A 22,224-nucleotide genomic window follows, 5' to 3' on the forward strand; every position below is an offset into this window, starting at 1 on the left:
GTAACGAAACCTCATAGTAAATAAGAAGTAGTTCCGCATGCTATTTTGTAAAGTGGTATAGTGCTGATATTGTGGCCCTAACAAAGGCTCCTTTATTTAAGCGTAAGAGCTGCAGGAACTTCTTAACAGTGAGGCAGTAAGAAACAGACAGTGCCTGCTGTTTTCCCGCCGACTAATTGAAAGACAACTGTCTTTTTATAATTTTGCTCGGTGTCTTCCGCATGGCGTGTCATGCAGCAATGTGCGGCTGCTGATGCTGGCAAGCCTGCAACGGACCCCAACAGGGTGACGCCACGATGCAGGATCTGTCCGTCCTTTTTCTGTCTGTCCAGGTGCTCCCCCCCCTGGCTAGGGAGGGCACTCCTAAAATGGTGATGCATTATGGAGGACCAGAAGCTGGTGCTACATCTTCACCTGTACTGCATGCTGTAGCATGCTCCCAGTTCTGAAAAATTATGTAGTTGTGAAGGATGGAGGTAATTATAAGAAAAGTTACGTATGTGCCACTCTTCCACTCACAGTTTTCTTTCCTCTGCTCACTAAGTAAGCTCCATGTTATCATCTCTCCGCTATTCTTTTTTTCCACACTCTAACTTCTCTGAAAACTATTTTCTCCTTCCTCATGTACCAGGTTAGAAGCATTTTTCCTTGCCTTACCTTGCCTTGCCTGCAAATGTACCTCGCCTTTCTTTGTCTTACTCTTTCTGCCTCACACAGGATCTCAAATGGCAGTAGGCGCCTTCTTATGGGGGTCTGAACTGAGCCAGCTTTGATTATAATGGCTGCTTGCACACATATTTAACATATAGTCACTTCAGTTCAGGGGTTTAATCAGCTAGCTGAATCCTATCCGTATTTTTTGATTTTTTTTTTATTTTGCTGATGCCGATAAATGTGTGTTCGCTTTAATTGCTCTCAGATGATATGTTGGTAACATTGGTTCAAGACATTGTCTAACCTAGATTCAAAGACTGATCTTTCCCACACCAGAGAAATGTGTTCAGGTGCTGAGTAGTACGGAGAGGTGCGTTGTTCAGAGTGTTTTTGAGTTAGTGCCTCCATTTATAACTCCCGAGCTTCTTCAACATATTTTTCCCGCAACTACTCTTTCTGTCTTCTTCACATGTTGTATTGAGAGCAGCAGGCAAAAGATTCACGTAAAGTGAATCCTAAGGGAGATGAGTTGAAACCCATTTCAGACTACGTGGTATTGCTAATTGGCTTTGTACTTCCAAAAATTAAGTAGAATCATATTTTAGCCTGTCTGGCAAGTAATAAATTTTTTATATAAAGATTGGAGAACCTGAAAGTGCTGATGACAGTGTCTGCAGTGTGGATGAACTCCTTAGCTGCATGATAGCAGTAACTTTGCTGCATAGATAATAGACTTGTGCCAGAACGCTGTGGTAGAACATCCATGGAAATATTGAATAGTACAGACACAACCCCAGCTTCTTTCATTATAAATACTTACAAATATGTCTAAACAATTTTAGGGTGGAGGGAGGAGGCAGAGAAAGCTTTCAGTGAAGCAGAGGGAGTTGCCAGTTTTTATTCAGTATGGTGGAGCTGAACAAATAACTATTGCTTCAGACTCATCTCATGACTTATCACTACTTTAATTTGATTTATTCATTTTATTGTGCTAGCACATAGGAGTTGCATTGTGGGCAAGGGCTGCTGCATGCTAGCACCTTTTTAAAGTTATTTTTGTCGATGTCCTGAACAAAACCACTTGTCTGCATGTCTGGTGTGTGTATTGATCTTACAGACTGTCTCCTGCCAGGTGGGTGATAAATGCTCAGCTGTGACAGTTCTGAAACTCTAGCAGCCCGACCGGCCCCGAAACAACCTCTGGTGTAATGATGGGGAAAGGATTAGAGAGCAAACAAGGATCCTTTAAAAACAATTAAATAATTCATTCTGCATGTGAAAAGACTGTTAAGAAGGGAACCCTTCCCCACTTGCCACTCAGACGTTTACAGTACAAGCACTGGAGCTCTGCAGTCAGCAGGTGGAGTCTCTATCCCAAGCTATTACTACCAAGTTTATTAATTTTCGTTAATGATGCACCCTTATCCTCTGTGCTTCTAGTTCATTTTTTGCTGCTGCTGCTTTAGTGGAAAGTACTATCTTGCAGTGAGTGAACTGAAAAGAGAAGGGTTTTCCTCTTCTATTTATCAGCTGTTTACAGGGTTCTGATTAAAAGAATAAACCTGCTTCTCCAGCCACCTCAGCTGAAACAAGACCATCAATTTCTCAAAGCTCACGAAAGACATGGAGAAATAAATCTGAGGCATTCACCCTCCTGACAAGCCGCCAGAGCCCGCAGAACTTGCTCTCATGCTGGCGTCTTTTCTGCTCTTGATGTCATGTGCAAAACACGAGGATTTGTGCCATGCTAATCCCTCTAATGAGGGCTTCTCCCAACCTCTATATAAACCCCGCTCGGAGCCGTGGCTGCTGGGCAGGCACCGCAGAGCCAAAGCACCCGTCTTTTGAACTGTATTCAAGGCAATTAGAGACCAGGATTAAACAAACACCTGGCACCAGCATCCCCAGCAGCAAGAGGGATTATCCCGGTCAGCTGGGGCATGGAGCTGTGGCGAGGCCAGGTTGTCCCACGACAGACATCTCCATGCTCAGCTCGCTCAGGTCCAGCAGAGAGGCAGAGCCTGCACCCGGCCGTAATGGGCACCCTGAGGTGGCTCTTCTGGGCTGGGTTGGGCTACCTGAGCTGCTGCTGTCCCCCCGGGGTGCAGGCACAGTTCCCCCGTGCCTGCATGACGGTGGATGCCCTTCGCTTGAAGCGCTGCTGCCCGGCCTTGGGAACGGAGCCAGGCAACGTCTGCGGGTCCCTGCAGGGCAGGGGACAGTGTCAGGGGGTACAGGCCGACACTCAGCCCTGGAGTGGCCCCTACACCCTTCGAAATGTGGATGACCGGGAACGGTGGCCCCTCAAGTTCTTCAACCAGAGCTGTCGGTGCACAGGTGAGAAGGGCGCTGGGGTGAGGAGATGGGGATGGATGGGTCTGCTGACCTGGCTCTGAAGGCCAGAAACATTCCTAGTAGCATAAGGCATCAAGAAGGCTTCAAATATTATCAGTTTCCTAAAAATATGGTCATGTTCATGATACTATCAGCACATTTTTAGAGCAACGGAGTTGAATAAGTGTTTTCTCTCATGCAAACTTTTGGGTTTTCCTCTCTCCCCCTGGAGTTGTCCCTGTAGCCACCCATCACCTTTCTCCACAGAGTTTTGCATGTTTCAGTGCTGCATTCAAACCTCTGTCACTGCTAATCACGGCTCAGTGAATTTGTATCAGTGTGCATCAATCAGAGATTTATTCCTCTTGGAGTAGTACTTTGCAGCACAATATACTCCTGCGCACTGAAAATGTGTAGATGTCTGGCTGCGGTCTTTCCCGAGGTCATTAACTAAGTCTACAACTCATTTTGATCCAAAATGAGTCCGTACAACCACCAAAGAGGCCATCCTGCCCTTTTCCTCCCCATCTCCAGCTGCTCCTTCTGGCCCGTGACTTTACGTGGGCTCCCACGTTCACTTGCTGGAGGAGAAACGGATCAGGGAGCTGATGTGCTTGGAGGCTAACCTGGCCAAAAGGACAGGTCTTAATAAGAGCAGGAATGAGGGAACAGGAAGGTGGAGTCAGGATAGGATAAGGCAACAGGACTCATTTTCAGCAGCAACCCTGGTTGAAGGAGGGATAAAATGAGTGGGAAATGCAGTCTCAGCCCAGGTTGCGTTGCAGGGCTGGCAGGAGATGGTAACAACATTCGGGCAAAGAGCACGTCTCAAGGACTGAAGTCACCTGCTAGGCAGGTTTCAAATGCAGCCTGGGGTTTCTTGTTGGAAACATAAAGTTGTTTGAATTTTCTAACATGGGAAGAATAACCTGCTTTCCATCTACCTGATTCTTAGAACTAGCTGAACTCTTTTGTCTAAAATATACCTCGGCTCTCACTATCAAAAAAGCCCAGATCAATCTGAGAAAGAAGCACTGCAGAAAATTTCAGCCCATGAGGTCAAGTTTTGCAATGCTGTTATCAGCTGAAAGCAGAGAGGCAGTGGCAGGTGACTTAAATGGATATATGGCCTTACTGAAGCGCCTGAAAATAATAACAGACTTCAGAGTATAAATTGTTTTTTAACCTCTTCCTTTGACTAGATTTCAAATGCTTGTGTGGAAATACTTTTCTAGACACTTTACAAAAAAAAAAAAATTGATGTAGGTTTTTTTCATTTTAAAGGTTCTTATATACCTCCAAAACTAAAGTCAGGTATCACATACAGGCACAGACCCTGAGTCAGAAGAGCACTGAAGCACATGGGCATACACCAATGTTTACGCAGTCTGAGTAATTAGGTTATCAAAATCTGGGAGTAAATTGAAGAGCAGTGTAGACAGACATGGTCTACATAGGCAGACATTAATTTGCTTGTCCAAATAGGGGTAAGCACCGGTATTTGGTATTTGCAGGGCTGGGTCCTAAGTTATGTGACCAGAATGTAGTGTCCTTTCATTCAGCCTTACTTCTGAGCTGTCCACTCTCCTTGGCGCTTTAAATCTGGTTTCTCTCACTGTGTTTTTCTTTCACTTGTATTCCTCTTTCTCCTTGCAGTCTTTATTATCTAAATATACCAGTGATAAAAGATTAAGGTGGAAGGCATCCTTAAGGATGCTTTTCAGAAAGGTTTCCTGGGCTCTACTCTGCTTGATGCTGCGTGCAAAGGCATTTCTAGGAGAAGGCTAAGAAGTTCACAACTGCGTGGGATTTGAATTAGATGTGATGCTTTTACAATGCTGGTGATCATGTGTCTGTGCCTATTAGTATTTTGTTGTGGTTTTTTTTTTCATTCTGTTTTATACACTGGTTGGCTGTCTGCAGACCAGAGTTTTAAGTGTGGTCTTTATTAGGCATCTAGGGCTATCATACCTATGGTAGGGAACATAAATTAGATATGCTCGTTCAAAGGGACATGGAACAGTGCACATCTCTACTATTAAGGTATCTTATTTTCAAAAAGAATGTTATGTGCGGACTGCCTATTTGAAATGGTTCCTGGCTTGTGCAAACTCCAACCCATGCCGAGGCTCTTTCTAGCATTTTAACAATATAAACGGTCGTGTTCCAGTGCCATCTTGGCATTGTTTAATTTATAGTTTAGACATGGTGTAAATGATAAGCTATGGGACCTCCAGCTGCCATGTAGCTGATTATATTTGGTTAGACAATGCCATTCGAACGTGTCATATAGCTGATGGCTGTATGGTAGAAAACCTGGAGGAGCTGTGAGGAACAGGGGTCAGGATTTTCCACAGAGGGGATTCTGGAGTTCTCACTCCAGATTTGAGATTTCTGCTAAAAACTTAATAGCTAGGGATAAAAGGAAGTCTGAAAATTTGGCCATTTGTTGTGGCTGTTAATTGAGGAAAAAATGTCTTAAAATCATATCCATCCAGGTCTGGGTGCTGAATATTTCAGGGAAAAAAAAAAAAGAAGAAAATCCCAAGCACAAATATTGATAAATGGTTATTGTGGGATTGGATTATTTTTATATTTTTTCTCAAATTAATGTAAATTTTCTAAGTAAAATTAAAAAAAAAATTCCATTTCTAGGCTTTAACAGATAACATGCAATAGTCTTTCTTTAACTGGGGACAAATATAACAGTAAGATTAGTACAACAGAAAGATCAAGCTTTACTTCCCACTTTTTGTACAAAGAGCTATGGTCAAAAAGACAATTGTAAGTCTGTTGTCAGGATGCTACTTGCAGCATATTTCACTCAATATGTTGGTGGCAGCAAAAATATAATCTCTAGAAAAAAGATGAATGTACCTGGGAGGTAGGAAAGAGTTTTTAGTTACTGTCTAATTTCAGTTTGGAATCCATTGTATGTGTTCTACAATTGGTTTGGGTGCACCTAATATTAATTTGATTTATATAAATTCTTAAACTGAAATGACCTGATGACAATCCCTAACAGCGTGCAGTGCTTTGTGAATGGGAATATGGCAGTTTGTTTTTCAATAAGGTGCATGTGTTGGATTAGACAAAATGTTGGATGCACTAGTCTAACGCTGAAAATTGACACTCGTAACTAATTACACAACAAAGCAGTATTTCAGTGGGATGGTTAAATTTAGTTTAGATGAATACTGTTTTAGAAGACTTACGATTGAAATGATATTTTGAGTTCTGAAGGAAAAAATTGTACTAGCGGGATATAGATCTGGTATAGCATTTTAAAAACTCAGCACAAAAGATTATTGTGAAAAAACCACTGCAGTCAGTCATGTGGTTGCTAGTACAGATTGTGACAGTGATTAAACAGTGACGTAGTTTGAGTTCACTGAGGAGTTAAACATGATTATCATTCATTGCTTTTCCTGTCACTTTCTACAGTTGACATGTGGACATGTGCTGAACATTACTTTTTTTTTTTTCATAGAAGTTTTTTGAAAAAAGGAAAAAAAATAATAACTTTTAACATCCCTGTGCAATATTTACTCAAGCTGGGGACAGAAGGTTTAAATTGTATTGTTTAGCTATAAGCAAATTGCCAGTTAAGCCATGTAGCTGATACGATGGCCTTCCCATTAGGTAGAAATGAGCTTTTGAAGTAGTTATAAAATACACTTCATTTACTTATTATAGGGCAACGTGACTGTGGGATAATATTAAATTATAACCATACCTTGATGACCCTGTTAAAGCCTGTGCTAGGTACAGATCTTCCACATCCTGCAGCCTAATAGTACGTCCAAATGAAGAGCTAGAAGAGACAGAAGAGCTAACCATTTATCTCTCACAGCAGCAATCCTGATCCTACCCTTGGGATACTGCAGTATGTTGGTGTTTCAGATCTAATGTAACTCCTGTTTTAATGGAATAGCTAAAGAAGTCTGAAAAGGAGTCCTTTCTCCTCATCCAATAAATGATGTGTATTAAGCTGGTCTCTGTGGAAGGAAGAGGCATGGCAGCTGCTCAGATTTCATAATAAAACAAGGCAGAAGATGGTGAGTGTTGGATAGGTTCCTTTTTTACTGAAGAAAAGACACTGTGTTGATGGAGTTATTGTGTTACGCTCAGTCTCTGAAGGCCTACAACACGCTGTGGCTGCTCAGAGATAGAAAAATCCCTGTCTGTGAGCTCAGGCAGTCACTGGGGTTGAGAAATAACTACAGTGATATGTGATAACTGGTGTTAGCATATACCAGTGATGTGTATTAACACATACCAAGTGCCATGTCATAAGACGAGTCTTTTTCTCAGTGTCGTACCTGGGGACTGACACATTGAGGGAAGTAGCATGGCCGCAGTGCCTCCAGAAACAGCCAGATTCATCCAACTTGACTGGGAAAGAGCACCATTAATGATGGTGAAATTAGGCATGGAAGGAGACAGCTCCCGAGGTATGTAATACCATCTTCAGACAAAAGGGTTAGTGGGGAAGACGCCCCAGATGATTCTTTTTGCCCAGCAACAGTACAATGGTCATTCCTGAAAGCAGTGGAACAATCAGGGAGCATCTGGACCCCATCTGTGACATGATCTCCTGTCTGTGTGCCAGAACAACCTCCCACACTATATTCTCTAGGAACCACAAGAGGTAACAATAATCTTCGTTGTCCCTGGCATAGCCTCAGAGAGGTGGTACGCTGAGTTGCTGCATGTTAGTCGCTGAAGGCAAAAAAATGCCAAGGCATGAATCCTTGCATGTTCCTATGGTCCCTGCATTCAAAAGGATCTTGAAAGAGTCCCACTGTCTTACCGAAAATGTCTACTGTGTGCTATACCCTGATAATATGAGATTACTTTCCCTGCCCTCCTAGAGTTGTACCATTGAACTCCACCATCACCAGCGTAGCAGACATAGAAGTTAAGTTGTAAGAGACTGGGACATACAGTGCTATCACGTGGGAAGTCCACAAGGCAGTAAATTAACTTTCTGAAAACAGCAACGCGTCATTTCCTGGTAGAGTGCTCTAGAAGAAAATGCTGCAAAATTGGTTTGGATGGGACATAAAAAACATGGGTCTGAGTACTGCGGTCTTTCCTGTTTGCAATGTGGGAAATCCCACAAACCTCCATCAGCTTCTCAGCATTTCAGCTGCCGCGTAATGGCAGTCCTGTGATGCATGGAGTCTATTGAAAGAAAACGACAAAAAGCAACTTTCAATGTCATGAAGTGTTGTTGTTGTGTGCATTTCTGACAAGAGAACATTGCCAACTAGATCTGAGGATGTCACAAACATGTTCAACACAGTCAGCAGTAATACTGCAGTGTGAAATACCGCTTTGCCTGGAAATTGGCTCCTTCTGTTTGCCAGTCTCTTCACTGCAATCCTCCTTCTTACTCAGTAAAAGCTCATGTCCCATTGAAAAGCATCCAGTGAAGTGGTGGGAAGAATGGACCCCTTGGATTACTTCATAGATTAGGCAATTAAGGAAGAATATCTTGCAGAGCATCAGTTGGATATAATTAGCACCTTCCCAAGGGAAACAAGTAAGGAGTCACTAGTTCTTTCTGACTTCAGATGCCATACAGATGGAGAGGAGTTTTTTTCCCATGAAGATGACTCTGAATTTCAGGCTTTTGCAAATTTCTTTTCATAGCCTGAGGAGGCACATAAAGTATACCTAAAATACGGATATTGTCCAATAAAATGGTCTTGCTCATCAAAAGCTGCGTAGAGGTAAAGGACCCTCACAGACAGAGAAATAGGCACCATCAGAGCCTCAACAAGTGACTGGTGAAGTCTTGTTCTGGTACTGAAACCCAACAAACCTGGTGTTGCACTGACTCGGGTTCTGTTAGTGCTATATTTCAATGTGATGCTTATCCAATGCTGAGATTAGATGAGTCATTTGAATTACTGGAAGCGTAACCTCCAATCTCAAAAAAAGTTATTGACAGATCTTTTAATAGTTAATTTCTGCTTTCCCCCCCTTCTTTTAAAAAGGATTGTATTGTACCTTTGGGCGTGAGCGGATGACAACCGCTTTCCAGAAATTCATGGTCCATGTACTGAAACTTGTGCAATACACATGGCTTAATTAGGCAATGTTGCAAGGTATTCCTGATATTTGTCATCTGGTCAGTACAGGCTGGAGTATGTGATGGGCCCTAATAGCTAGGCTGAGTGGTCAAAAATGAGCAAGTGTACAGATAGTGGAGTACACCAGATTCAAACAGCAATTATGCTCTTCTGATGGGACTCTCAGGATACTGTGATAAAATCAACTTTCTGTGTTGCTTCCCCCCATCTTAATCTCTGCCCTCGTCATAATAACATATCCATCCAATCTTCTTTCTTTCATAAAAATATAAATTACTTGCATTTTGTGGCATATGTCTTCATCCCCCTAAACCAATGCAGAACCCTGGCTTTGAGTGCCTTCTGCCCTAGCTGGAACACGGTGGCTGACTCCAGCTGCTCCTACCTGCATCGGGATGAAACGTTAGCCATACACCTGAAAAATGTTGTCATGGTATGCCATTGGGCTGTGCATGATCCAACACCTAGTTGGTCTCCACCCCTATGGTCCCTAGTCTTAGCACTGGTCCTAAGCTCCATGATAGCATGTAAACCTATAGCTCTCAGAGCCTCTGAAGTAACCATAAGGTCCCCAAACCTCCAGTTAGAAGTCCTCATGTCCTCTTGGTAGGCCTCATAGGAGTCTGTCACAAATGTTTAGAGCTCAGCAGTCCTTATCCTAAAGCTAGCCATAACCTACACAGCCTTCTTGGTAACAGCCCTTGTAACCTTGGGGGTCTTTGAGATTGGTAATAAACCTTGTAGTCCCCGACAATCTGAAATCTTGATTTAGTGTTAACCATTGTTCTGCTCATAGACTCAATCCTACAGCCTAGGGGCATCTGCCCATCCAGGAACATTTCATAAGCCACTTCCCCATCTCCATGTTAGCCCAAAGCCTGTCCCGGGTCTATCAGTGCCAATATGTGTGGGGAGCAGTGAGATTTTGTGGCATTTTGGAAGACAACTGACATGGTTGTTGTGGAGTGAGTGGGCACGTGGGGTTGGAAGGAGGGTGGGGTTAAGAAGTCTCAGTGCAGATTTTGGAGAATGGCGTGGAGATCCCAGAGGACCCCTGCTTCCCCCTTTGCTACCTCCTTCCCCTGGCAGCAATGCTTGTCCTACAGCCCTGCTAGGCCCGCAGCCTGCCTGTGTGAGGGGCAGGAGGCAAATGTCCGTTGCAGGAACGGTCCTTCCCCATCTCCCCTGGCAAAGGCAAAGCGAGCTGCAGCAGGACCTTGCTGCTGCTTCTGGTCGTCTGCCATGGTGGGCAAGAGGCCACGCTTAAAGCAAGCTCCGCTTTCCTGGGCTCTTCCATTGCATGAGAGGGTCTGAGCCTACAGCCTGGAGCGAACCCCATTACTTGCCTTTGGAATGATGCCAGCAGGGAATGACGGTGCTGCAGTGTTTCTCAGCACCATTTAATAATGCTTAAAGCATGTCCTGCCAGCACCCCTGGTGTTTGTCCTGGATTGTGTTGTGTCCCAGATACACTGTTAACAGAAACCAGTTTTTCCTGAGTTTTGTCCTTAAGAGAACTGTTTTGTTTGGGGATTTTTTTTTTTTCTGTGCTTAGGAATCCACATGAGCCGACCCTTTTTTGGTGATTGATCCTGGAAGTCTGGGAGTACTTGAGAGCCAACTGAGCAAAGCACTTCATCACGTGCTTAACCTGAAGTGCTTGGCCCTCTGCTCGGTGAGACTCCTCACGTGCCTGAGGGCTTCACAGAGCTCTGAGCACCTTGGGGCATGAAGCCCATTACCCAGCGCTTCACCTCCCCAGCTGGCTGAGTGTGATTCTTGGCCCTTCCATGGCTCTGGGAAGAGAGACATCCTTCTAGTTAGGTGATTGGCAAAGCTGCCAGTCTGCTTAGATGTTTCCCCCTCCAGGAACTGGTGTCTCTGGGGAAAAAGGGTGCTAATTGTTAATTCTTCTGCATTTCACTGTTAATTTTCCCTGATTCATAATGTCATGACTGCTCTTTCCCTCTTGATTCAGGAAACTTTGCTGGCTATAACTGTGGTGACTGCAAGTTTGGCTGGACCGGCTCTGACTGCAATGTGAGGAAGCCACCAGTTGTCAGGAAGGATGTCCACTCCCTGACTGCAGAGGAGAGAACGCAGTTCTTCGATGCTCTAGACCGTGCAAAGACAACCGTTCATCCAGACTATGTAATTGCAACTCAGCACTGGATGAGTCTACTCGGTCCCACTGGAGAGGAACCACAAATTGCCAACTGTAGTATTTATAACTACTTTGTTTGGCTCCATTACTACTCAGTCAGAGACACGCTGTTAGGTTAGTGCTTTTCTTATCCAAGGGGCTCTGCAGGTAAAGGAAAGGGTGAAAAGTATAATTTCTGAACAAAGATAAGTATGCTTAACACAGCTGCGTTACTTTAGCAAGCAGTGAGTCCCAGTAGGAGCAGATCTGTGGAGTGAAACGGTGGTAAGAAGCTGGTGGCCACCTGCAGCTGAAGGACCTTCAGACCTGCTGTAGTCTGGTCCCCACAACCAAACACCCTGTGCACTCCTGGTGCATCTTCCTTCTGACAGCAAGGCAGGTCACAGGCTCCACCGTTGGGTGAACTGAAGTGTGATCAGGCAGTGACCGACTTTAAAAAGATGTTCCTAGTCCACAGGACAAGGTAGATACAACAGCAGTGGGAAAGGGGCTCTGCAGTGGTGAAGGCAGGGACCACGCAGAGACGTTGGGAACTGCTTTCTGTGGCCTTCAGCAAGTCGCTAAGGATGGGATTTGTCTGTCTAACCATAGCCAGCTTTTAAAACCAAACCACACCAGAGGTTTGAGTATCTAACAACCCCATGCTTTCTCCCAAATCAGGATTCCTAGTCCTCATTGCTCTTCTAGACAGAAGTACCTATGCCAGCCCCATTTCACAAAGCCCAGCTCTCACAGGAGGAGGCAGCTTTTCTGCCCAGCAGTCCTATGTGCAACCCGCACAGCCCATACCTACCTCTTTGCTAGAGGGTATCTGCTACCCTGCAGTGGGTTTTCTTCAGTCTTCCCTTCTGACACGCTTCCATTTTGCACGGCTGAAGGAAGCAGCCTCTGGCCTAGCAAGAGCAAAGGACCTTCAGGGGACAGGACGGTCATGTGGAAAGGGGAAGAGACAACTTCCAGTGCTGCTGCAGTGATAAATAAATTCGTACCTGGGTTGAAGCTCGCTTCAGTGATAAACAAATCCATATGTGGTTTGAAGCCCCTAGCCTTTGAGTGTCATAGTTCTCACGTGTAATAACAAGAGCACAGTACCAGAAATAACAAGCCCAATTTGAAGAGAATCAGCAAAAGACATGTTGAATTACTGTTGGCAGGTTGTGGAAAATGCTGAGGTTCTCTTGACTGATACTTGGTGCAAGTCCTGCCACTGAGCAAGAGAATGAGGTAATGTGATACATATTAGCAAGGAGCGAAGATTTTAGACAAGACTGTTTCTTAAAACCAAAATCCACTAGAAGAGTAGGAAATATTCACAGTGTCCAACTTTTGGGGGAATGTGAGATTTTGAGAAGCACTGAAGTGAATGTCCATGGAGGAGTTCACTTGTCCCATGTAAGTGTTGTAGCTTCTGATGTGTGCTTTCTTTCCAAAGGTGCAGAGTTGCAGGTTCTTGTTTGACTTCACTCCAGGCAATAGAGGAAGGTGCTCTCTTTCTCTCAAGCCTCATTTGGTGCCTCAACGCTTACTTTATCTTCCCTTTGTAGGACCTGGCCGCCCCTTCAAAGGTGTCGATTTCTCCCACCAAGGACCCGCCTTTGTCACTTGGCATAGGTACCATTTGCTGTTGCTGGAGAGAGACCTGCAGGTTAGCTGAACAGCCTTTCCCTTTCCTCATGCAGCTTCTCTCTTTTGCTGCATGCCTTTTTCCAGCCAGCCAAGGGTAAGCTATTTCCTAGGACAGATTCTTACCCAAACTCCCAGGAGTATTTGCTCACTGATCCTTTTTTGTTTAAAGTGAAATCAGTGCTTTCAAGACACTGCGGACTGAACAGTTTCTCACTGCAAACAATGATGTGAAGGTTATCATGGAGATTTTTTTCTTCATCTCCCCAACAGAGGACAAGAGATGTGAATTAACAGTGTTTATTAAAAAAAATCAAAGCAACATCTACACGTAAAACTTGGTAACAGATATTGTCTGCTGAAATTGAAGATACACTCCTAATCAAAGCAACTCTAAATATTACCCCCTTTAAATGTGCCACGCTATACGTTTAATACACGCATATATTTAGCAATATGTCTTTTAGAGAAACATACTTTAGCGTTATTGACAGTCAGTTGTTGAAGCACTGTTTCATTTCCATTTGCATTACTTCTACGTTGGCAATGTTACTGTATTTTAGCCTTGCAGATCTCTAATGAAAGTGGTTGGTATCAAAATAGCTGCAGGATCTTGCTTGCGTGAAATCGTATCTAACAAGCAAGCACACGCAAATGAACTGTATTCCTCTGTCAGTAACAAATTCAGACTCTTCCTCAGGGCTAGCCTTTTTGGAGCAAAAGCAAACCATATGCACAATTTTACCCCATTACCCACTTACATCACTCAGAAAACCTCTTGGTTGCTTAAGGCTCGATTCAATTCTGCTCCTGCTCTCCTGCCCGGTCTCTGAGTTGGTTGAAAGCCAAACATGGCCAAAAGAAGCGTGGGTCAACAGTGGAGTAACTAAGGACAACATCTTTGCTAGGACTGAATTAACACCCCAATCTTTTGAAAGGAGTTGGAGCATCTCTGTGAAGTGCATGTAGGGGAAATGCAGAATGAAAAGCAGAATATCCAGTGAAATATCCAGTGAATACCCAGGGAAACAACTTGCTGGAGTCCCTTTCTTTCTCTTTCCATTGAAGGTGATTCCCTGTTAACGTGTTTCTGTCCATTGCAGCGACTGGTGGGCAACGACTCCTTTGCACTGCCCTATTGGAACTTTGCCACGGGTAGAAACGAGTGCGACGTCTGCACGGACCAGCTCTTCGGAGCATCGCGGCCGGATGACCCGGAGCTGATCAGCCCGAGCTCCAGGTTCTCCCAGTGGCAAATAGTTTGTAACAGGTACAAGAATATCTAAGGCAAGCTTGCATCCCCATCAAACCTTGCTTTTATTCAGTACTGAGTGTGTGGGCTGCTCTGTCAGTGTGAGTAAGTGGCAGGAAAAGGGCCAAGACATCTTTTTTTAAAACTGGGAATCACCATTGGTTTGTGTGTAGATGGTGCTGTGGAAACTTCCTCCCCTTGTATTATGGAAGCATATTTTTTAAGATGATTGTTTTGGTACAGGATTTCAGTTGATTCAGCCAATTTGAAGCTGCCAAAAGTCTGAAGAGTTTGCACACTGGCAAGTATCTTTTTAAAGAAGAAATGCCTGCATGTTGGGTCTCTGTAACAAACACCCCACTGATTTTGGCAGCAGAAACAGAAAACTGTTTTGGCATACAAGAAGCTAGAGACAGGCTGAAAAATCTGTTCCCTGGTATTGAAAGAGATCTTTACTTTATATATACACCTTTATATATATATATATATATATACACCTTTATATATAGATTTAGTTTTTATATATAAATATAATATACATAATGTTTATATAAATATACATTTATATATATATTTATATTCCTGATAGATTTAGTGCAGTTTGGGGATTGACTTCGAAGTGGCTGAGATTTTGCATGGAAAGTAACACGGAGAGAGCCAGGAGCTTGCTGCCGGCTCTCTGTAGGCGTATACTGATTTGGGTGAGGGCAGAGCTTTGGCCTGCAGGATTGGGGCCCTATGACATAGGATGCTGCTGGTTACAATTTTCATAAAACATTCCTCTGCCAGCTCTGGGGCAGTGTGCAGCCAGTCAGACAGAAGTACCAAGAGCTCAGGGCTTTTCAAAAGAGTCTCTTTCTCTGGGTACCTAAAGAACTACTTGAAATTCTAGCTTTAGGCACCAGCTGGCGTTAAATCTTGCCCCTACTTTTTCCCTAAGATAAATAGGGGTTTGTTTTTTTCTTGAAACCCAAAGTGAAACTTTTGCCTTGCCAAGGTTAAAGAAAGAAGGACTTTTGTTTACTTCAGGCATTTCTGAAAATGCCATCTCATTTTATACTGAATAGCACATTTTTTTTTTCCACAAGTGTTACGCTGTTTCTCTTCTCCTCCTTCCCTCTTTCTCTCCCTGATATAAAGGACTTGCTCCCCATTAGTTAGTAGGCAAACCCTGCAACAGCAGGATGTCCTCCAGGCCCTGAAAAGGAGGATGTAACGCATTGCAGTTGCTTTTCTTCTAACGAGGATGAGGGATGGAAAGCGAAATCCTGTTTTCTGTCTTTCCTTGCATTTTCTTAGCCCACCCCACAGTGGGAGTTTCTTTTCTATTTTCCTCTTTGTTAAGAGTTAATAAATTACTCCTTACCCAAGACTGAAAGTTTTTCAATTCAAAAGACTCTTTTAGGTTGTCTGGCAAAAACTGTTCTTGCAAAGCCCTCGGGAGGGGAATAGGTGCGAAGGGAATTGAGCTTGGCTTTTCTAAAATGTCCTCTCTCTGTGGAGGATGAGCCTGGTGAGTCTTGGTGCAAATGACTGATGGTCCACAGAGGCTGCAGAGCCACAGAAAGTCATGGCATGGTGGCAGTCCTGTGACAACTTCAGCTCCCAGGCCACGGGAGGTGAACTGAGATGCCCCAGGAGGTGTCAGTTCCTAACCCCTGCTCTCTTGCACGTACAGCTGAGGCCTCTTTTATACTCCGGGAGACAAAGCCACCGAGCCTGGTGTCATCACCTTCTTCTGAATTGTGCCTCTTTCTGTTTCATGCTCAGCTTGGATGACTACAACCGCATGGTCACACTGTGCAATGGGAGTGACGAGGGGCCACTGCGGCGGAGGCTGCCCCAGGGCTCCAGCGAGCAGCTGCCCACTGTGGAGGACGTCAGGAGATGCCTTTCCCTGCAGGAGTTCGACAGCCCCCCCTTTTTCCGCAATTCCAGTCTCAGTTTCAGGTCTGTCCTTCGGCTCCTCCAGAGCTGAGTGGGTCACGGGTTTTCTTTATGTGTGTGTTTGTTGGCAAAATATGGTTAGTTGATGCTGCTCTTACCCATCCACAGGAATGCGCTGGAGGGCTTTGATAAACCAGGTGGAGCCCTTAACTCGCCGATGCTGAGCCTTCATAATTTGGCTCACTCTTTCTTGAATGGGACCAGCGTTCTCCCTCACGCAGCTGCCAATGATCCCATCTTTGTGGTATGTCTTTTTGCCCCAGCATGAGTGACAGTGGCTCAGAGAAGCTGTCTCACCAGAGGTTTGCAAAACAAGTAAAGTGAATTCCCTAAAAATAAGTCCTTTAAATAGAAAAGGAGATTTTTTTCTCTTTTCTTGAACATTGCCATGCCTGTGTAATGGTCATTAAAGCGGGAAGAAATCTCAGGGTGATTTGTGAAATATAAATTTCTAGGGAGAAGAGCTGCTATTCCAAGTCACGTTGCCCTGAATCCTTTCATTAGGTGGTACCTAAATTTAATAGTTTACACCAGACAATTTTGCAGCAACAAGATAAACTGAATGTGGGTTAGTTATTCTTAGAGCAGTAGACTAAGTAGTTTGTTTCTTTGTTTAAAACTTCACAGGCTAAAAGGAAGCACATATAATTTCAGGGTCTTTTGGGTAATAGAAATAATGTGATTTCAGTGGTACATCGGTACAGTGCTGCACCGCCATAAGCAGCACAAACAGCAGCGTGCAAATAAAAAGCCAAATGTTGACTGTGCTTACACATATTTATCTCCTAATAAATTCACGCCAATTTCTTTTCCTCTTTGTTAGATTAAATCACACTTGATTATATAGGGAAATTTTTATACAATTAATTTCTTTCTTACCTTTATTTTAAGTTTGCAATCTTTTGTTGGAAAAGTTAGCCCAAATACTTATGAAGTAGTTCTTCAGATGATTTTCTTAATAATTCTTGAATTCCTAGATCGATTCCTTTCTTACACAATGAAGTGTTCATTTCACTATGCTGTAATTTTATATGCAAGATTATTTTCCATGAGATATTTTCTAAGTTTTTTCAAGGCTGTTAATTAAAAAGCAGAAGTGCATCAGAAATTAATTTGAACTGCCCCAGACATTTGTAATGGTTGTCTGAACTCAACTGGGAAACAACTTTCCTGTATTAGTGCTTTACAGACCTATAGGCTCACTGGGCAAGACCTGTGGAACTGGTGGCACACTGTCAAATGAGCACGAAGGAATCAAATTTCCTGCAATTTTCTGTACCTCTTCAAATACGAGTGACAGTGAATTATATTTGGCAGGTACATTCACTTGAATGAGCTCAACAGGCCCTCACCCTCGAGGACGGACCTGCCCGTTCACTGCTGGCTGATATTAAACTGTCTGGAGAAAGAGCTTATTATGAACAAGTAGCAACAAGGACATATACAGCAAAGTGTCCCATGCAGGAAATCAGTTTACTTCATTCTCACGAGCTTTTGTGGTTTCCCGTTCTGTAAATCCCACCTAAATTAGATTACCCTCTTCTCTCTCAAAAGCTGCTCCCACCTTAGACGAGAGTGTTTTAAGTGCTGTTGAGTTCAGAAAGACCCTTAATAAGTGTGCGTGCCTATGCCTGGATTTGCAGGTTCTTCACTCCTTTACTGATGCCATCTTTGATGAGTGGATGAAGCGGTTTAACCCCCCGGACAACGCCTGGCCTGCAGAGCTGGCCCCCATCGGTCACAACAGACTGTATAACATGGTCCCTTTTTTCCCTCCTGTGACCAACGACGAGCTCTTCCAAACCGCGGAGCAGCTCGGCTACATCTACGCCATTGACCTGCCAGGTACGTCTCAGAGGTGTAGAGGAAGTTCCAGGCGAAGAGATGGGAGCTCACGTTTTCAGCGACACAGGTGTATGGAAAATAAGGCACCTTTCACAAAACACTTGGGTCTATTCACCTTCTCACCAGCAATCACATAATGTAGCACAGACGGTTACAACTCACCATGTAAGCCGCGGTAACTACAAGTGTGCACATCCTTAGTTTGCTCCGCTGCAAAATGCATCAACTTGAAGTGCTCCGGCATAGACGATGTGCTCCTTCGGGGTTGAGGAGTCTTTGATTTTGGCTTCTGCTCCCAGTGCTGTTTGTGCCTGTTATAGGATCCTTTAAACTGTCAGAGGTCGGGCACTCTGCCAGGGAGCTTGTCTGGCTGACGCCGGTCGTTAGAAAATATGTGTTTTGCACAGAGCTCTGAATAATACTGCACTGTGAATCTCATTAGAGATGAACCCCATTAATCTTTGGATACATCAGAGAGACGTACCTGGGTGTTTTGTGTAAATTGTAAAAATTGTGTAAAAATTGTGTAAAATTGTGTAAAATTGTGTAAAATTGTGTAAAATTGTGTAAATTGTAAAGATTTTTTCCATGCCCGTAGCTGTGATATGCCTTAGGGTTTGTCTGTATTTGTTTGAAATTACCTTTGACACAAATCAGATAAAGGCAAAAAACAAGAAAGCAAAGTATTTATGCACAAACCCTAAAATTTGCAACACAAGTTACAAATGTTTGTAAAAGGCGCAAGTGTAAGGAATGCATGAAAACCATGCTTCGGATGCTTTACTGAAGAGTAAATCTGAGCAGTTTCTTTCTCTCCCTCTCTATTCCTTTGAGAGGCAGTAGGTGCTTATCTAACCTATGTGGCCAGAAATTTCTTCTAAATGCTTACCGTGTATCTGTGGTTTTAATCCATGGAGACTGTTTAAAGGTCTATGGACTGCAAAAGATTGAAACCCTTGTCCTCAGGCGGTATTCATGCAGGGAAGCCCTGGCTTGTGGAGGCACGCTAGCTGCTTCTGCAGTGCTTTTCTCAGGGGTGTCCCCAGAATTGCCCCTGGGAATTTAAACTTCCCTGTTTATGGAGCATATGTTTACCTCCCTTTGGACTACTGTTCCCACTCTGGCTTTGGAAATGCTGCTCCTCCCTGGGCATGAGGTACTCAGGGAGGAAAAAAGGCAATTTGTGGTTCTGCTGTTTCTCAACTGCCACCTAAAGAAATTGCTAACTCACTGTGAAGCAGCGTATCTATCCCTGTCTGCATGGTCTGTGTTCGGACAACACATTTTTTTACATACAAACCCTTCTCTTTTATCTAAATATATAACTTGCTAATTCTACTTCATATAACCACGTTAGAAATCAATGTATGTAATACAGTGCTGGTTCTTACTTGAGAGATAGTAAAGTTTCACTTTGGGACCTTACTGAATTTGGGCATGATTGCCCTCAACCCTTTTGTTGACAGAGACTGCAGATTGGGGCACACAACTTTCAGTTGCTTTTATAGTCAGTGTGACATCGCCTTGAGCCATCTGTCTCATTAAGCCCATATGCCTAACTAACTTTAAATACCTTAAGTATTAAATACCTTTTGAGAAGTTTTTGTGAATATTAGCCAAATATAATTGTTGCCGTCTCAGTATACGTAGCATTTTTCAGAACAGGACAGCAGGCAATATTTACTTCTGAGAGCATAAATGAAAACACAAAATAAAGTTATTCATCCAAGTGGAGCAGGGTTATTATAAGAATGGGCAATATTCTCTTAGAAGACAGAAGTGGTTCCCCAAAAGTGGTCCAAAATCAGAGGGTGTGATCTGGAGCCGGTCAGCAGAACCACATTAAGTAGCGTTTTCAGTTAAAAGTTTGACAGTAGGCTTCTTTGTGGTCTATAGGAAAATTTGAGGGGTTTCTGTTGACCAAAATAGTTTGGAAACAGCTATGCTGAAATGTCATTATAGAGAGCATTGCTTATATAATTCATAATTTTTGCAAAATTAGATAAGAGAATGGTCTTTTTGTCTTGTTACTGTTAATCTTGCCTGTTCTCAACACTTTAATTTGTATGAAAGACTGAGGTTTAAATTCAGCTGTAGACTTCTCTGGCAGGAAATGTCTCTGGCTTTGGTATGTGTGTTGGTTACACGGTGCATTACCCATTTCCCCTCTGGCCAGTGGGTCTCTAGGCCACAAAAGTAATCATCATTACCAGACTGTGGGATATTTTCTTTCTTCCATGTGATTTGAGAAATGGAATTATGTGCTGTCCTCACTTGTGACATTTTGTATTTCCAGGTTCACCTGAAGAAACCCAAATATGGGCTGTCATGGTTGGATCCACAATTGGAGGAGCGCTTATAGCTCTGGCCACGCTCGTTCTGCTGCTTGTACTTTTCCAGCACCAGAGACAGAGAAGAGGTTTTGAACCACTGATGAATGTGAGCTTCAGCCCCAAAAAGTACATGGAAGAGGCCTAGCGCCCTCGCTTTGTTTCTTTACTGATTCTTGTAGGAAGTGACCTTGATTGCCTCATTGAGATCTTAGCTGAGAGTTTGTCACATGCTCCTTTGGCAGCTAACTACATTGTTCTCATTCAGGTTTTCCTGTTATCTTGCGAATTGTAATATATGAAGTCTCTGGGTACATATGCGCAAGGCCCAAGACAGGCTAGACTTTTCCCATTACCAAATGTTATCTGGAGCGTGTGACACTTGTAAGTCATCATCTATAGATTTAGATCAAGGCAGCTAAGAATCCAAATAGAAAAAAGACAACTTGAATAACTGAGATAATTTTTCACCTCAATGTGTTTTTGATTTTATTTAGCAGCTCTAGGATATGCTGAAAGTTATTAACTCTACACATATATCTCAATAACATATTTTACGATTATCAATAAATATTCTGAATAACATAGTCTTTTTTTTAAGGTTCAAAAAGTTTCATGCTGTTTGACAAAATACTGTAGGACCCCCCTGGTTACAGTTTCAGAAGCATGATCAATTCCATATGTTATTTCCAATCAAGCTGATGTTAGCATTAGGTAAACCTCCAAACTCAAATGAACGGGAGTTCCCTGACAGCTAGGTATACACTTGTGTTTTACCTGTGTGTTAGGGACCTGTGACAGAAGTTGAAAACAGTGCTTGTCCTTCTCTATTTTGGCTCTGCTGCACTGTTTCATGAATCTAGACTTAAAGTTCCAAAGTCTGGCACCCACCCAGGACTCAAGGTAACAAGACTAAGATAGCTCACATTACCCAGGGCTGCAGGTGGGGACCAGGTTTGGATGTGGCACTCCCTAGACCCCATCTTAAACATTCCTTTATATGTTCCCTATATATTTCTTTATTTAGACATAGATTTGGGCCACATTTGCATGGCTCTCCTATGTTATCTTCAGACAGAGTTTGTACACAGCAAATGAAGTCCTGAATAGATTGTGTCAGCTTTGGTGCTTAATATGTTACATTAATGGAGAGCTCAGATTTTGAGTTTTGTAAGGTTCTGAGTCTTAAAAAAACCTCTGCTTTTGTAGCCTTGAATAAAAAATTCTGGTTAGTAACCATTTCTGGTATTTCTTGTAGGCCTGCTCAATACTAGCCGTGTGGACTAGAAAGAAGATCTCAGTAGGTCTTCACATATAATTAGCCTTGAAGATGTGTAACTCACAAAACTTACCTCTAAAATGCAGACTTTGGGGGGCAAAGAAAAGTTATGATTTGCTCACCACATGCTCAGATAACCGTTGCTGTATCCGGTGGACAACAATATCTGCTGCAGTTTTTGCTGTTCTGTGGTGCCTTTGCGGGGTCCCAGAGTGCTTGTTCCTGGCTTGTGCCCAAGATGTCAATGGTTGGAGCACTTTTTGTACATCCTGGTACCCTAGCTCCCAAGTCAGGTTGCCTTTTTGGGGGGTTTACCTTGAGGGACCAGCGTTACTTGGTGCTGAGGACATCAGATGAGGTCTTCAGAGGCCTGGCTTGGGCATGCGTCACATCAGTTGGACCCTGGTAAGTGTCATTTTGTAGCTAGGTCTGAGGTTTCTACATGCCCTTCTCAAGAAGATGTCAGCCACTTTTCAGCACTACAAGACTGAGCCTTCAAACAGAATCACTCAATCATGGACTAGTTTGGGCTGGAAAGGACCTTCAAAGGTCATCTAGTCCAGTCCTCCTGCAGTGAGCAGGGACATCTTCTACTAGATCAGGCTGCTCAGAGCTCTGTCCAACCTGACCCTGAATGTTTCCAGGGATGGGGCATCTACCACCTCTCTGGACAACCTGTTCCTGTGTTTCACCAT

The 22,224-nt window shown here is 43.4% G+C and overlaps 1 protein-coding gene across 1 annotated transcript; it reads left to right on the forward strand.

Moving 5' to 3' along the window:
• Positions 1-2,594: 2,594 nt before the first annotated feature.
• Positions 2,595-20,398, forward strand: DCT (dopachrome tautomerase; the record flags this gene model as incomplete). Its single annotated transcript, XM_082492800.1, has 8 exons — positions 2,595-2,991; positions 11,068-11,367; positions 12,798-12,898; positions 13,980-14,146; positions 15,899-16,078; positions 16,184-16,319; positions 17,719-17,920; positions 20,217-20,398. The coding sequence occupies 8 exons, from the start codon at positions 2,595-2,597 to the stop codon at positions 20,396-20,398; spliced, it is 1,665 nt and encodes a 554-aa protein (XP_082348926.1).
• Positions 20,399-22,224: the final 1,826 nt, after the last annotated feature.

The sequence above is a fragment of the Vanellus vanellus genome (assembly GCF_965231255.1).
Source record: "Vanellus vanellus genome assembly, chromosome: 1".
NCBI classification, from domain to species: domain Eukaryota; kingdom Metazoa; phylum Chordata; class Aves; order Charadriiformes; family Charadriidae; genus Vanellus; species Vanellus vanellus.